General features: G+C 46.4%; 2 protein-coding genes across 3 annotated transcripts in view; one reads left to right on the plus strand and one right to left on the minus strand.

Annotated features, from left to right (window-relative positions):
* On the plus strand, window positions 1–16335 carry Rab4a (RAB4A, member RAS oncogene family). 2 transcript variants are annotated; one of them, XM_048367574.1, is made up of 9 exons: window positions 1–179; window positions 7322–7534; window positions 8290–8370; window positions 8650–8764; window positions 9970–10032; window positions 11367–11521; window positions 12207–12302; window positions 15166–15296; window positions 15653–16335. In XM_048367574.1, exons 1-8 carry the CDS (start codon window positions 149–151, stop codon window positions 15279–15281), a joined length of 870 nt encoding a protein of 289 aa, XP_048223531.1. In that variant the 5' UTR covers window positions 1–148; the 3' UTR covers window positions 15282–15296; window positions 15653–16335. The 2 variants fall into 2 exon arrangements, with proteins under 2 accessions (XP_048223531.1, XP_048223532.1); XM_048367575.1 differs by lacking the exon at window positions 7322–7534 and having other exon boundaries at window positions 6–179.
* Window positions 10073–16354, minus strand: part of LOC125366852 (centriole, cilia and spindle associated protein) — a 21820-nt gene continuing 15538 nt past the window's right edge. Inside the window, exon 3 of the mRNA XM_048367577.1 lies at window positions 10073–10082. The gene's annotated coding sequence lies outside the window, so the exon portion shown is untranslated. The remainder of the gene's footprint in view (window positions 10083–16354) is intronic.

Genomic DNA, 16354 nt, shown 5'->3' on the forward strand with positions numbered 1-16354 from the left:
GTGCGCGTGCGCGGAGCTGAGTGCCGCTGGGCCGCATCCCCGTGGGCCGCGCTCGCCGTGGGCATCGGCTGGGCGCTCGCTGCTCGGTCCCCGCCCCACCCTGCCCCGGATCGGCGGACGGAGCCCGGCTCGGCCGCGACGTCGCGGGATGGCGCAGACGGCCATGTCGGAGACCTACGGTAGGCGGCTCCGCGCGGGATCCGGAGCGGGGCCGCAGGGGTCCGGGAGGTCGGCGCCGGCGTGGGGGCTGCGGTCGCGGGTGCTGGCCAGGCCTGGATTTCTGGGGCCCCCGGGCACGAGCCGGGGGGCGCTGGAGGTCTCGTGGGCAGGTCGCGGTCCCTCGGTGTCAGTAGTTGGGCCGGGACCTCGGGGTGTCTGGGGCGGGTTCTGCATCGCGGGGGAGCGGGTCTCGGGGTGTCGTACCTGCTCGGGCCCGGCCCGGCCCGGCGCGGCGCGGCGCCCTGCTGTGCACGGCGGCGCTGACGTGATCGGCTTCTTCAAGTTTCCTCCTGCGTGTGCCAGGTGCTCCATCCCTATGCTTTCTCGACGTTTTATTTAAATATCTCAGGGTTTGGGGAGCAAGTGTGGGGTCCACCTACCCCGGCACACGTCCGTGGCCTGAGAGGAAGGATTGGGCCACGCCTGCTCAGCAGACACCTCCTTTTCTTTGCCTCTCCAGGCCTGGAATCCCTCTCTTTACATTGGGATTGCAATGAGTTGTAGATGGATGAGGCCATCTCCCTTCTCCGGAGCCCCATGACTTCGTGTTTGTCGTCTCTGTCTCTGTCTTTGTCTCTCTGTCTGTCTGTCTCTCTGTCTCTCTCTGTCTCTCTCTGTCTCTCTCTCTCTCTCTCTCTCTCTCTCTCTCTCTCTCTCTCTCTCTCCCCCCCCTCCTCCTCCCCTCCAGCTTTTTAGCCTGATCTAGGTTGCATTATGGCTGTTTCCCAAACACTTGGAAACCAAACCCTGTTTTATCTTTGTTCTCCCCAGACTCGTATGTGTGTTGTATGCATGAAGTTTATACATGAAGTTTTCCAGTGCATGTGCACTTGTGTGATTGTTTTTTCTTATCCCTTGTGTGGTAAGAATAACTCACATCAGAGTTGAGACTCCATCTGTTTGTCACTCTTTGGGTGTATGCACCTTGGGTTGAGACTTTGGTCTGCATTGTGACAGGAAAGGCTGCTTTGTAAGTGTTTGGACCTCAGAATTGGGTGTGGTGTATCACTCCTGGAATCCAAACAACTTGGGAGTCAAAGGTCCAGTGGATTATGGCAAAAAAAAAATTAGTGAGACTCCCATCTCATTAAGACAGGTGTGGTGGCTCACAACTATGGACCCAGTTACTAGAGGCCTTAGGTAGGAAAATGGAGGTCTGATACCAACCCCTGACAAAACCAGGGAATGCTACTTGGAAAGTGATTAAAAGGAAAAAAGGTATAGGGCATGGCTCAACTGGTAGAATACCTGTGTGGCCAACACAAAGCCCATAGCCACACACACACACACACACACACACACACACACACGTTGGACATAAGACCAGATTGGCCTCCTCTCTTCCTGTCCTATGTGTGCTTGACATCATGCCAGGAGTGCCCCAAGCCCTGTAGCTCTGGCGGCACCACAGAGAGCCCTGGCAAGTCCACAATCTAGAGAGGATGGAATTGTTAATCCAGTTGTGACACTAGCTAATGGATGAGTAATGAAAACCAGGCTGGAGTTCTGAAGGAATGTGGTCTTCCCCAGACCAATCTGGAGGGTCAGGCAGGCAGAGCTGCCATCCCTTCCTGTGGGGTGTGGTTGAGCACCAGAGCCATGAAGGGTAGGGACAGTGGGGGGCCTTGGAAGCTTGGACTATCAGAGGTAGGGTCCCCAGGAAGGGAAGGTGTCAAGCCAGCACTCCAGGTCCACCACCACCTTCACCACTCCCTCCAGTGACATGGCGCATGACATAAGTGTCTACACAGGTAGGAGAGCCCATGATTGTTAGAGCCCATGATGTCAGCCTGCAGGTGACCTTCAAGTGGTCTGATTCTTCACAAAGAACCATAGTCACCATAATCGCTCCTCATCCTCATCCTCTGAATCCACTTAGTTGCTAGTCTTCTAAGATAACCTGTTAACACAGTTAAGTTACCCTTTTCTCTAAAAGGGGCAAGAGAAAGCTGAGTCGGGGTTGCTTTGATGGATCATTAAGTCAAGAAAGCTGGGTTTCCTCCAGATTCCCCACAGCAGTGGTTTGGGAGGGTACACAGCCATTCTGCAGCTTGCTGTCCTCTCACTGGCCCTCAGGCAGCGCATACAGGCCAGATCCACAGGAGGAAAGTTACTTGGGCTGGGACAAGGGGGTTCGAGTCAAGTTAGCCTGGAAAGGGGCTGGGGAAACTTACTACAACATTATAGATGATATTAATATTCTCAAAGCTTTTCAAGTACTTTGATAAATAATTTCATCCCTTGCATGATGATTTATGCCTGTAATCCCAGAACTGGGGAGGCTCAAGCAGGAGGATTGAGAGTTCAAGGCCATCCTAGGCTACAGGGGTGGGGGGTTGGGGGGAGAGAGAGAGAGTGTGTGTGTGTGTGTTAGTGAGAGAGAATTTTGTGTAAGTATAATTTTGAGTTTTTCTTCTACCTATAATGTGATACTTATATTAAAGATCATGTAATGTCATTGAAAGAATTTCACGCTTTAGGATAATTCTTATATAATTACCCACAACATAATTGTTTTTTGGAATTCAGCATTATATGGCTGTGGTATCACCCAGTGGTAGAGCACTTACCTAGCATTCGTGAGATTCTGGGTTTAATCTTAGCACTGGGGAGGAAAAAAAGGTAGTATTCTGGAATAACTCTCACTATGTATAATCAAGCAATTGTATTGCTGATCTTTGTTCTGAACATTTATTTGAAATGAAAAGAAAGTTGATGCTATTTAACTTCTTCTCTTTAAGAAATTTGTTGGGCCAAGCTAGTTACTCAGGAGACTGAGATCTGAGGATCATGGTTTGAAGCCAGCCTGAGCAGCAAAGTCATTGAGACTCTCATCTCTAATTAATCACAGAAAAGTCTGGAAGTGGCTCAAGTGGTAGAGTGCTAGTCTTGAGCAAAAGAAGCTCAGGGATAGCACCTAGGCCATGAGTCAAGCCCCAGGACCAGACGAAAAGAAAAAGAAATTTGTTGAATTGATACAGTAGGTTTTTCCCTACTCTTAGTCATTCTGCTAGAATTGACTGGTTAGAGTAGTTTTCTGGAAGCTTCTAGCTCCTTGAGGGCTTTTTTTTTTTGGCCAGTCCTGGGCCTTGAACTCAGGGCCTGAGCACTGTCCCTGGCTTCTTCCCGCTCAAGGCTAGCACTCTGCCACTTGAGCCACAGCGCCGCTTCTGGCTGTTTTCTGTATATGTGGTGCTGGGGAATCGAACCTAGGGCCTCGTGTATCCGAGGCAGGCACTCTTGCCACTAGGCTATATCCCCAGCCCCCCTTGAGGGCATTTTTAAGATTTATTTTAGCTCAGAATTCTAGAAGCTGGGAAGTCCCAGAGCATAGTGCTGTTCCTGCTCGAGGTGGACAGCGGAAGGGATGTGGGAAGAGACAATGTGAGGGACTGGTCCTGCAAAGCAGAGGCTTCTCAGTCCCACCACCAGAAGAGAGAGAGCAACATTAGTGCAGTTGTGAGAGAGCAACATTAGTCCAGTCCTGAGTTAAGCCTCTGTGACCTCAACACTTCCCAGAAGTCACGGTCCTCTCATTTAGCATGCATAATATTGGGCACCAAAGTTCAACATGAGCTTTGAAGAGGACAAACCATCACACTCTGAATGCCGCTGTTCTCTCTGCAAATCTCAGTTCTGAAGAGCGTCTGACATTTGCTGCTCAGGGACTATGAATATGGATTAAAATTCAAAATGAAGTCCAGGATACTGTTATTGAATAGGTAGATGAAATATGTACATCTCCAAGGAACTGCACCTCAGCACAGAACATAAGTCACACAAGCATCATTTCTTCCCTTAATACTCCTCTCAAGCAGTCCAAAAAGGTAGGTTTATGCTGAGAGAGACTTGGCCAACATAAATCCATATGTGGGGGTGGGTATGGTGCCAGAGGGCTGTAGCTGCCTCAGCTGAGCAAACCCCACCTCACAATAGCACATTCCTGTGATAGTACTCAGGGGCTCAGTGGTTCCTGTGTCAGCACTCACAGGCTCAGTTGTTCCCATGACGGCACTGACGAGCTTAGTCATGCTCATGCCCACACTTATGGGCTCAGTCTTTCGACTCTTCCTACTTAGATGCTCTGGATTAGCATTTCAGATGTGAATAATATTTAGATGGGATAAGAATGGCTATTATTCATAAAGTACTGATAAATTATGAATGTGAGAACTATTTTAGAGAGAGGCTTATCACCATTTCTTATATAAATTTTTAATCAGGCAAAAGAGCAATTCCAGACTTAAGAGCAAAGCATCTTCCTTTCTCATAACTGGGAATACTGTATGTAGAGTGCACGTTTAGTGATGCTGTTGTTTGCTTGTTTACCTGCCCACACCAGGGATGGTGGGAGTGATCATCATATAAATGCATGTCTGTGCACAGCTTGTGGTGCCTTTTATAGATGTCAGATCAAAATAAATCTTTCAAGGCAAGATGAGAAGGCTCTTGGGGGAGCTGGGAACAGCTTACCTAGGAGACCTCTCTCAGTACTCTAAGCAGTGATGTGCACGGCCAGCCTCAGGAATGATGAACCAAGCTTTGATTTGATTCTGTTCAAGAAGTGATAGATCCTCTTATTACACAATATGAAACAAAAAGCTAGAATAAATAGAAAACTTGACTTCAAGAATGTTTTATTTTCTTCATAGTAGAAATCAAACATATTGTATTAGTATAAGTACAACTCTAAAATTCTTCTATTGATTGCCCCGTCTATACTGAAGAGATCACACAGGCAATCTCTGAGCTTGAAAGTAAGGGCAAATCTGGAATCAACTTGCCCAGGCCTCAGAGCACCTGGTGCTGGAGCTGTAGATTTGGCTTCAGGAAAGTTCAATCAGCCATGTAAGTGAGAGTCCATACGGGCACTGTAGAGTCACAGATTTGCTGTGAACAAAGGAAACAAAGATCTCATCTTCCTCAATGATAGCGTTCTGCACAACTGTGCACAACATTTCAGCTAGGATGTGGATGCTGCTGGAGATGAAAGACATTCCACCTAAGGGGAATTGCTGTTGTGTTTGTAGGCACACCCCTGCATCTACCCCGCCATCATAAGCCCCTGGCAACCATAGACTGCTTGCATTTTCTACAGTTTTGTCACTTCAAGAATGTTACATTAAGGGAAACCTGAAGTTATCATCTGGGGAGGGTTTACCTTCTTGCTCAGTATAATTCTCTAGGGAGGCATCCAGGCCACAGTGTGCATCAGGGGCTCAGTCTTTCTCATTGCTGAACTGGCCCCTTGGTGTGAGGGGCTGTACTGTCCTGCCCCACTCCGTTGCAGATGCCTGGTGTGTTTGGCTAGGGCTGCCATGAACAAGCTGTGGCTTGTCCACTGTCTGTCTATATCAGACCATGTTTAACATTACACATTCAGGCTTCCTGTCCTATTGGTGGATTCACTCTTTTCAGTATATAGATACCATCTGTCCTTTTCTTGCTTTTGTTCCAAAGTTTATTTTATCTGATATTAATCTGGCTGTGCTTGCGTGCTAACCTTTATTCTGGTCTGCATCACTGTCCATGAGGTGCATTTCTTGGCAGCAAGTCCTTGGGCCATGTATTTAAATCTAGCTTGTCAAATTTTGCCACTTAGTTGCTTTTCATGTTTACTGTAATTTTGATATACTGGAACCTCAATTTCTTTTTTTCTTTCAATTCCACATTTTATTTCTGCTTTTTTCACCCTACCTGGGAGGGAGAGCTTTCCTTGACTATTTTTAATGTCCCATTTGATTAGTCCAAAGTAGTTTTGAGTGTGTCACCCTTTCCTAGTTTAGTGGCTGTTCCAGAAATAGCACTGTATGTGTAAAAAAAAAAAAATCACAGTCTGCTGTTATTATCATCTTACCAGATACAGCAAATTGTAGAAACCTCACTTTTTCTTACACCTCTTACTTCTCCCCAGTTATAGCATGATTAATGTTTCCTTTACATATTTCTAGAATCATATCAGACAAGGTTACCATTTTTCTTAGAGAATTCAAGAAAAGAAAGGCCTGTTGCTTCTGTTTTTGTGTTCCAGGTTCTCCTTCCTTTCTGACATTCTAGGGACCATTCTAGAACCAGGAATTCTACAATAGCAGATAGAACCCATGGCCCCAGCCTACATGGAAGACCTGGTCCTGCAGTGGGACATCTTGTTCCAGTAGAGAGGGCTCTCTCCTCATTTGTGCCCCACCCTAAACTGAGGGGCTAGCCCTGTAGCAGGGCAGGGGCTGCAGTGAGATGCCCTGTGTCTGTGGGGAGGGTTCCTCTTCCTGTTTTACAGCTTCAGTCTTGATTGCCCATTTTTGCAATTGTTTGTATGTAAGCACTTACTCTTTTCAAGGTTCAACTGTATTTTTTGTTGTTGTTGGTGGTGGTGGTCATGGGCTACCTGAGTACCATGGGGAACTCAGGGCTTGAACTCAGGGATGCGGTACCTGAACTTTTGTACTTAAGGCTAGTGCTCTACCACTTTGAGCCACAGCACTACTTCCAGTTTTCTGGTAGTTAATTGGAGATAAGAGTCTCATAAACTTTCCTGCCTGGATTAGCTTTGAACCGCAATCCTCAAATCTCAGCCTACTGTGTAGCTGAGTAGTATGAACCACCAGCACCCAGCTACAACTGTGTTTTTATTCTGATGATGTCTTTAATCTTCAGTTTTATAAAGTCTCGCATCACTACTTCTTGCAAAGTGCCTTAGAGACCAATTGTATAGACCTGGCCCTTTTGTCTGCCCATCTGCCTAGTTCTCTGTCCTCAGTTTGTGTGACTAACTCTGCGCTTCTCTCCAGTTTTTTGGGTCACTGATTCTCTCATCCATTCTGTCCATTTTACTTTTTGTCAATTGAGTACTTACTTGTAATGGCTGTAAGTTTTATTTCTAGACTATCTACAGTCTAGAAATCTACCCATCTTTCCATTCTCATAATCACTGAAGCTTTCCTTTCCATTTCTGTGGTGGTGATCATCATAAAAGCACCTTGCCAGGCTGCGCTTTATGGATTCTGAAGAGGTCTAGTGCACTGTCTCTGTACAGCGGCTGTCATTCTTAGGACTGATGACAGGACTACGCCAGCGACCAGTTGCCTTCTCCTCTCACCTGCAGAGAGGAAGGCCAGGGCTGGAGAGCCTCAGTCTGATTTGGGAAACTATCTGGAGATGATGCTTCCTGGTGTGAGCAGAGCAGAGCTTCCACAGCCTCAGGAGGCAAGGCAGCCTGGAGCCATTGGTGGCAGATCCAGAGACGAACACCCCCACAGTTACTTCAGGGGAGAGAGAGCCAGGGTGTGCTGCTCCCAGAATACACAAAGAAGCTTAGGTAAAGAGGAAGCAAAGTGAATTGCTGAGGACAATGTGGGGGTCCCAGTGCATGTTCATAAGTCCCATCCTCATCCCTATGTAGTGGAAATCACATCCTGAATTAAATGTATGACTGTGGGTTAATAATTGAGTCAGACATGTTGCACAGAGCTGAACTTGGCCTGAACTGCTGGTCCCACAGTGACCAATGAGTGAAAAGACCCTGAACCTGTGGGTCTGCAGCACAGGAACCTGCATCTGTTTCAGAGAAGAGGCGGGTTTCTTTCCTGTAGAAAATAACAGAATTTTCTAGGTGGATTTTTCTTGCTGCTTTGTTTAAATAGTGGCTACTAGGCACAGTTTTATCCATTACACGAGTAGTTTTCAGCTTTCTAACTTCAAAAGAAGTTGTTCAGCAGTGGTTTGGAAAAACCTCTGAATCAAGCATGTAAGTGAGATGTGAGAGGTAAGTCAAATGTATTGTTTTTACAACACATCCAGTTACTTCTTCTGTTAACAACTACGATTTCATTAAATTCAAGATTGGCCCCAGTGGGTCACTCATAGTCCTGGCTACTCACTAAGCTGAGATCCAGAGGGTCTTGATTTGAAGCCAGCCCTTGCAGAAAAGTCTAAATAACATGCAAAAAGCTAGGCTGAGAGTCTGGCTCAAGTGCCCTGCCCTGAGGTTAAACCCCGATTTAAAAAAAGAAAAAAATGCATTCATAGCACCCATTTTAAAGTTACATCTCACGGTCTCTCTTTGTCTTTCAGATTTCTTGTTTAAATTCTTGGTTATTGGAAATGCAGGAACTGGCAAATCTTGCTTACTTCACCAATTTATTGAAAAAAAGTGTAAGTGACACCAAACCACTACTCATCCATTTCCTGAGCATGAGTGTGCTGTGGCTCAGGTTTGCTTACAAGAAAACTTCTGCGTTTATTTTTTAGCTTAAAAGTAGTCTTTAAAAGATTAGTTCTTAATGTTAGTAGCATGATTAGTTTTAAATTAAATTAGCATTTATTTAGTCGCATTTCAGGATATGACAAAAATGAGAAACAAACTTGTTGAACATGAGCCTGGTACCCTAAAGGTGCAAAATTATATAGTGTGTTCTTTGTTTTCTTTTTTAGTCAAAGATGACTCAAATCATACGATAGGAGTGGAATTTGGTTCAAAGATAATAAATGTTGGTGGTAAATATGTAAAGTTACAAATATGGGACACAGCAGGACAAGAACGATTCAGGTAGACTCTTCTTTTAAGCTAATAAAAATGTTGGGAAATGAATGTGTTCTCACTAGGTAAAATGTCAGAGACACCGCCCCTCCTGCCTTCCCCCTGCACTACATTCAGCCCCAGTGATCTAAGGGCCTGTCCGAGGGCACGCCCAGAGGGGTGCTGGATCCACACTGCTTTTAGATTAAAGCCAGAGCAAAGCACTGATGCAAATGTGTTTTTTTCCCTACAGTTTTTCTTTTTTTTTTGTTTCCATTTCCTGGAGTTCATTAAGATAAATATTATTTTTTATTATTATCAAACTGAATTACAGAGAGGTTACAGTTTCATACATTAGGCATTGGATACGTTTCTTGTACTGTTTGTTACCCGTCCCTCATTCCCCCGATAAATATTATTTTATATGATCAAAGGCACATAGGCATTGCACCTTTGTGTGCCTCCACTAAGAGTATCCTCCTCTGGTCTCACTATGTGTGATTGCCTAGGCTTCTGTATCTTTTTTTTTTAATTTAATCTGTGTGCGCGCGCACCGTTACTGAGGCTTGAACTCAGGCCCTTTTCACTCTGGCTTGGCTTTTTCTGCTCCAGGTTGAGCCATACCTCTACTTCCTATATTTTCCTTCTGAAGATGAATTTTTAAGGTGCTCTTCTGGGGATGTGCTCTGTTAATTTACAACTGGTTCACGTTCTGTGGTCAATATGGATCCCACAGGATATTCTCTCCTTGTGCTTTTGTGACAGCGGAGGCAGAGCAAGGAAGAAAGGAAGACGTGTGCAGGGCACCTGGCTAGAGGCCTTGAAGCTCTCCTCTGGGTCTCCCCTTTTCCCTGAGTGAGGTGGAGGAACAGCACAGGGCACAGGAGGAAGGTGGAGACCTACACAGAGATGCCAGAAACTTACTGGAGCACCCAGTGCCCAGCCCGCATGGGGGACAGCCCCTAGCCACCGTTCATACCTCGGCCTCCCTGTACCCACTCAGAGCTGCCCTCACTTGAGAGGAAGCGTCCTGCTTGCTACAGCCTAGCACTGATGTCTCCTCATTGTCACTGGGACACAACTTCTATGGAAAACATGTCAATACTGCTATCTTGAGTCATTTCTCAGTGCCTGTCCCTGTATTGTCATTCACAAAGAAAATTAGTTTTTATGGGTATGGAACACTGGAGGGTCTTGACTGATAGAAAACAAAGCCCATGTCATTCTTCCTCCAGGTCTGTAACAAGAAGCTACTACAGAGGTGCAGCTGGGGCGCTCCTTGTCTACGACATCACCAGGTAAGGCCAGCCCAGCTGCTGAGGCCACTGGGGTCTATGCCCCAGCCATCCTAGCAAGAGTCCTGTGTATGTGTGTGTTGTGGCTAGCACCCTTTTTGGTGGTGTCTCAGAGGTTTTAGTTAGTTCTAACCACTGTTCTGCAAGGTAGAAAAACATGTTTTGAGGCTATAGGTGGACAGAGCCATCCCTCTTTGCTGTACTGATTAATTCCATGCTGGGCACTTACCTTGAGGTCTGCAGAGCTCTGTTATCAGGAATGAGTCCAGAGGCTGAGGACACAGGATTTGCATTGTTTGGCTTCAGAGCTCAGCTCTGGCCACTGGTTCTGGGACCCCCATAGGCTGGGCCTCAGCTGGCTGGACTTAGTTTCCTCATCTGTAAGATCATCTGTAATAACCATGTTCTTATTACAACTAGTAATGCACTATATTGTAACTATTATAACTGATAACCCTTGAGGCACTACAGCTCTTTAACGGTTAATATGAACTGTTCATATTGATAGCTGTTGACAACATGTGGCAGCTTAGATTAAATTTCAAGCCTTGGTTGAACTGGCCACGTTGCAATGTTCCATGCCCCACGTGGCTGGCAAGCATGGAACTGGCTCTCACAAAACGTGGTGTTCCTGCTCATGAGGAAATCTCACCCACAATGCTGACTTGGCTTTGTGGCACTGTCCTGGAAATGTCCAGTCCTTCCTGGTGAGACCTGTCCAGGGAGGAAGTATTATATGGCCACCTTCTCCAAAGCAGTGGCCCCTCTTGGCACTGCCCTCCTACCTTGCTTGAAGAGACCAGACTTGCTCCAGTATAAAGGCCTTTGCCATCACTTGTGCCCATCTTAGATGTAGGAGGCCACTTAGCAGGTCCTGTCAAGAGTCAGTCTTGCAAGCTATGTCAGGTCTGCTGGACTCCAGCTCCTGGGAGCAGTGGGTGACAGTCTGTCACTGAGCCCCATGGGAGTTGTGTGGAACAAGGTGCCTGTGCATCCAAGGGCTTGCTATGTGACAGTGGCTAGCATTAGCGTTGTGTCCAGCACAGGCCTCAAACATTCTGAGAGATCTGCAAATTGAATAATGAGCCCCTTCTTCTTTTGAACTCTGACTGGGCAAACAAAAGCAGAGTGTCTAACCTACAGTCACATTTTGCTGAAAACAAAAGCAAACATGCCCAGCAGTATGGCATATATATGTTCAGGTTGCTGATTTACCCTTAAAGCATTGTTGCCCTTCTAGGAAACATTGAAAAGCAATGTGCATAGTGAGAATGACTGGAAAGAGTTGCTAGTTTTATAAAATACATGTATTATTTCCACAATCTTATGTTACACAGCCGAGAAACCTACAATGCGCTTACTAATTGGTTAACAGATGCCAGAATGCTGGCGAGCCAGAGCATCGTGATTATCCTGTGTGGGAACAAGAAGGACCTGGATGGGGACCGGGAAGTCACCTTCCTTGAAGCCTCCAGGTTCGCACAGGAGAATGGCAAGTGATCTCCCTCATTTTTTTTTTTTTTTTGGCCAGTCCTGGGCCTTGGACTCAGGGTCTGAGCACTGTCCCTGGCTTCTTTTTGCTCAAGGCTAGCACTCTACCACCTGAGCCACAGCGCCACTTCTGGCCGTTTTCTGTATATGTGTAGCTGGGGAATCGAACCCAGGGCCTCATGTATATGAGGCAGGCACTCTTGTCACTAGGCCATATCCCCAGCCCAGTGATCTCCCTCTTACAGCTTCTGAAAGGGCAGATTTGGGTGCCATGCATTTCATTGGGTTTAAGAATCCTACTGGTGTTTTGAGATTACCCTATATTAGGATATATAGAATTGCCATCATAAATTTAGCCTCATTGAGTATATTTTCATTATACTTCCTTGGGCTTACAAAGTTGCTATATTCCGGATGCTGAGATCTCAGGATCACAAAAAAAAACAAAAAAACAAAACAACAACAACAACAAAAACACCAAAAGGCCAAACTGGCTTAGGAGGTAGAGCACCAGCCAGCCAAGCAAGTCTGAGGCCTTGAGTTCAAACCCCCATACCAGACGAGAAAGTGGGGAGAGGGTTTGGTTTGGGGTCGTGAATTCTATTCTAAGAGAATGATAAAAGGCATCTTTGTAGTTAAAAATCTTGTAAACGTGGCTCCATGTCTTGTTTTGATGTCACCTTTAGAGCTGATGTTCCTAGAAACAAGTGCACTGACAGGAGAGAACGTAGAAGAAGCTTTTATGCAGTGTGCAAGAAAAATACTTAACAAAATCGAATCAGGTAAAAGTCTTTCTCTGGACACTTTCCTGTAGGTTTTCTGTGGCTTTCTGGCCTTTAGCACTTATGCTTTGCTGGGCAAAGCATACTGCCCCTGCACCTGCCAGCCTGAAGCTGAACTGACAGGTTTGAGAGTCCTGTGCCCACTTTCCAGGACAGCTTTTACAGTGACCAAGGGAAGCAGGCATCACTGACAAGGAGAGAGCATCTGGGCAGGTAACACGCGAGGCAGGATAACCCTGACCACCAAGTCTTTTGATGGTCAGTCAAGAAGGAAGCCAAGGAACTGTGCAGGAGATGCTGCCAAGGTGTTGATCCTGTTGAAATGGTTGCCTGTGGAGGGCAAGGTCAGCTGGGCAAGGCTAACGGGGGGACAAGAACACCCTGTCGTGTTGGTTGCTGCAGGCTGGATACCATGGCTATGTGGTTGACGGTAACTGTGTTGTTAAGCTAGCTAAGGATGCCTCAAGTGACATTTCTTTATTGTTACTTCAGTGAGATTTTTTGTTGGTGGTAGTTATGGAGCCTGAAATCAGAGCCTGGGGGCTGTCCCTGAGCTCTTTTGCTCAAGGCTAACCCTCTACCACTTTGAGCCACAGCCCCACTTTTGGTTTTCTAGTGGTTAATTGGAGATGAGAAGCTCAAGGAATTTCCTGGTTCAGCTGGCTTTGAACCATAATATTCAGATCTCAGCTTCCTGAATAGCTAGGATTACAGGCGCAAGCCCCCAGTGCTTCAGTGATTTTTTAAAAAACATTTTTTTTTGCCAGAACTCAGGGCCTGAGCACTGTCCCAGGTTTCCTTTTGCTCAAGGCTAGCACTCTACCACTTGAGCCACAGAGCCACTTCTGTTTATGTGGTGCTGAGGAATGGAACCCAGGGCTTCATACATGCTAGGCAAGCACTCTACCACTAAGCCACATTCCCAGCCCCTTCAGTGAGAATTTTTTTTCTTTTTTTTTTTTTTTGGCCAGTCCTGGACCTTGGACTCAGAGCCTGAGCACTGTCCCTGGCTTCTTCCCGCTCAAGGCTAGCACTCTGCCACTTGAGCCACAGCGCCGCTTCTGGCCGTTTTCTGTATATGTGGTGCTGGGGAATCGAACCTAGGGCCTCGGGTATACCGAGGCAGGCGCTCTTTCCACTAGGCTATATCCCCAGCCCCTTCAGTGAGAATTTTTAAACAGTCTGTGAACAGCTGAAAAAGTACGACATAATTGTCACTTATTTAAATTTGATTTTTACTTAAGTGTTGCCACATTTAAATGTGGGCATTTAAATTAATGTACTCACATATTTGAGCACCTCTGGATGTAGAACACACCTGTGGCCCCAGCAATTTAGGGGGCTGAGGCAAGATCACTCGAGCCTAGAAGTTTGAGGCCAGCTAAGCCAGACAGGGAGACCCTCTCAATAAACACACAACTATTCATTGTCATCTGATATCAGAATGAGCAAGTCACAGCCTTTGCCCAGCCTTTGCCCTTAAGAAACTTTCATGGAAGAGACAGCATGCGGGCTATCAGAGTGCAGTGAGGAGGGCAGCTTTCTGGGCTTCTCAGAGGATGTGGATGAGTGTGAGGAAGAGAGCAGCCCAGCAAGTGAGGGGTGAGCAGGCACAGAGACACTGGGAAACAGTGGCCAGCAGGCCTCAGGGATGGAGGGCATCTCCTAGGTCACCTCTTTAGCCTGGCTGTGCAGCAGCCACTGGGTGTTTTGACAGTCCTGGTCCCAGGCAGCCCCTAAGTCAATGCTGCTGAGTCCATGTTTCTGGACACAGCCACAACTGCTATGCACCCAGGGTGGGAGCCTCTGAGAACAGGCAGGGATGTGGTCAGCTGGGACTGAGTAACCATGCTGGTGGCTCTGTGAGGGCCAGCCGCTGGGGGCAGGTGCATGGAGCCTGGTACGACTGAGGGAAAGCTTGGGCTAGCCCTGTCTATCTAGGAGCATGAAGAGCTGAAACCAAGCTGGGCACCAGAGGCTGAGATCTGAGAATCACAGTTCAAAGGCAGCCCAAGCAGGAAAGCCCATGAGACTCTTATCTCCTGTTAACCACCAGAAAGCCAAAAGTGGAGCTGTGTTTCAAGTAGTAGAGCACTAACCTTAAGCAGAATAGCCCAGGTAAAGAGCCCAGGCCCTGAGTCCAAGCCCCAGGATCAAGCTGAAACCAGGGATGTGATCCTCAGGGAGGGGCTGGTAGTGTTTGTCACATTCCACCATCCATGGCTCCACCGAAGAGCCATATGCAATATGTGCTAATGAGTTGAGTATGTCTGGCAAGTGAACAGTGGTATCTCTTTGGTTTAATTTTACATTGACTTTTTTGTATATATAATATATTCACATTGTGAATATTTAAATGTTTAAATTCACAATGTGAATGTGTAAACAATATGAGGAGTATGCAAGCCAGGTGCTGTTGGCTCACACTTGTAATTCTAGATACGCAAGAGGCTGAAATCTGGCAATTGTAGTTTGAAGCCAACCTGGTCAGAAAAGTCCATGACATTCTTATCTCCATTTAACCATGAGAAAACCAGAAGTGGCTCTGTGGCTCAAAGAACAAAAAGCTCAGGGATAGCACATAGGCCCTGAGTCCAAGCCCCATGACCAACAGAAAAAAAGTATGCACTGAAAGTCCCCCTCCATTGCTATCTCCTCCTCACTCCAGTCATCCCAGACTCCTTGAAGTCAGGTGGTTCATTGGGCCTGATACCCACTGCCCTTAGCTCCCACACAGCACAGGTTTGTATTCTTCCTCTGTCCTCCATGCATGATGCTCTGAATTTGCTTTTCTTCACTTAATTTGTTTGTGGACCACAAAACTGTGACCATTCTTGCTAAAGAATGCTTGTGTGGTCCTTAGGTGAGCTGGACCCTGAGAGAATGGGCTCTGGCATCCAGTATGGCGATGCTGCCCTGAGACAGCTGCGGTCACCAAGGCGCACCCAGGCCCCGAGTGCACAGGAATGTGGCTGCTAGGCACAGTGACGCAAGGTGGGTGCCTGACCAAGGAAGAGGAGGCCCAAGAAGCCACAGTGAGGGGTCAGGAGAGCCATGAGCACAGACTTACGCGGCACAGGAAGGGAAGGCAGGGTGGGCATCCTGGCTGAGGGTCTGAGTCAGAAACCTTCCTCCTTTCACAGGGGGAGGCCTCCATGAACAGACTTTTTGCTAAAATCAGTAAGCTTTCCACTTAACTTTTAAAGGTTCCTCTTTTCTGTTTACTGCTATGGACTTTTTATTTGTAGTTAGCATTATCTTGCAGTTGTTAAGTAAGCATTCTGATCTATATATACTTAATTTTGCATTTAAAACTATGCAGGTTTCTAATTGTCCCTAATGTTTTCCAGTTTCTACCATGATATCTGGGATATAGCTGCTGGAACGTGAAGAATCTGATGTTTTTTACTGCCATCTTTTTCTACTCTGTGCAGTAGATCTTTGTGAGGAAATAGTGGTGCCGGCTGGAGGATGTGGCCCGCTGCCATGCAATAACTGACTCAGTGGACAGTGTCGTCAGACATGTGTGTGGAAACTCAGTGCACAATTCTTCCAGACATGTTCGTGTATGTAACCTATATGTAGAATGCTGGCTGCATCTTCCCTTCCACCTGACATTTCAGTTGTAGCTCTGTTCCAAACACAGGTTGGCTCAATTCCAAGGCATGTATCTGGTATATGATAGGATAGAAAATTGCACTAAATGTTCAATTTTTTTTAATCACAGGGACTGAAATTGGTGAGTACGAAGTATGTTTTTCTCATCATGTAGGTTATATTTATGACCTGATATTAAGAGCTCTGGCACCAATAATCAGTGCGCTATTTCCTTCTGCTTACCACATTCTACACTATTTATGTGTTCCACACTCAAAATGCCAGATCAGTAGTCATTCACAAACATACGAAACAAAACAAAAAGTGAATTTTCTGTGAGCTGCCTCACAAGCCAGCCTGTAAGTAGACCGCAGACTCTGTGTTGCACTGTGCCCTCCTTATCCTGTAACCAATAAACCAATGTTGTTGGACACCAGACCTCAGTGCCTGCAATT

The sequence above is a fragment of the Perognathus longimembris genome, chromosome 18 (genome assembly GCF_023159225.1).
Source record: "Perognathus longimembris pacificus isolate PPM17 chromosome 18, ASM2315922v1, whole genome shotgun sequence".
NCBI lineage: Eukaryota > Metazoa > Chordata > Mammalia > Rodentia > Heteromyidae > Perognathus > Perognathus longimembris.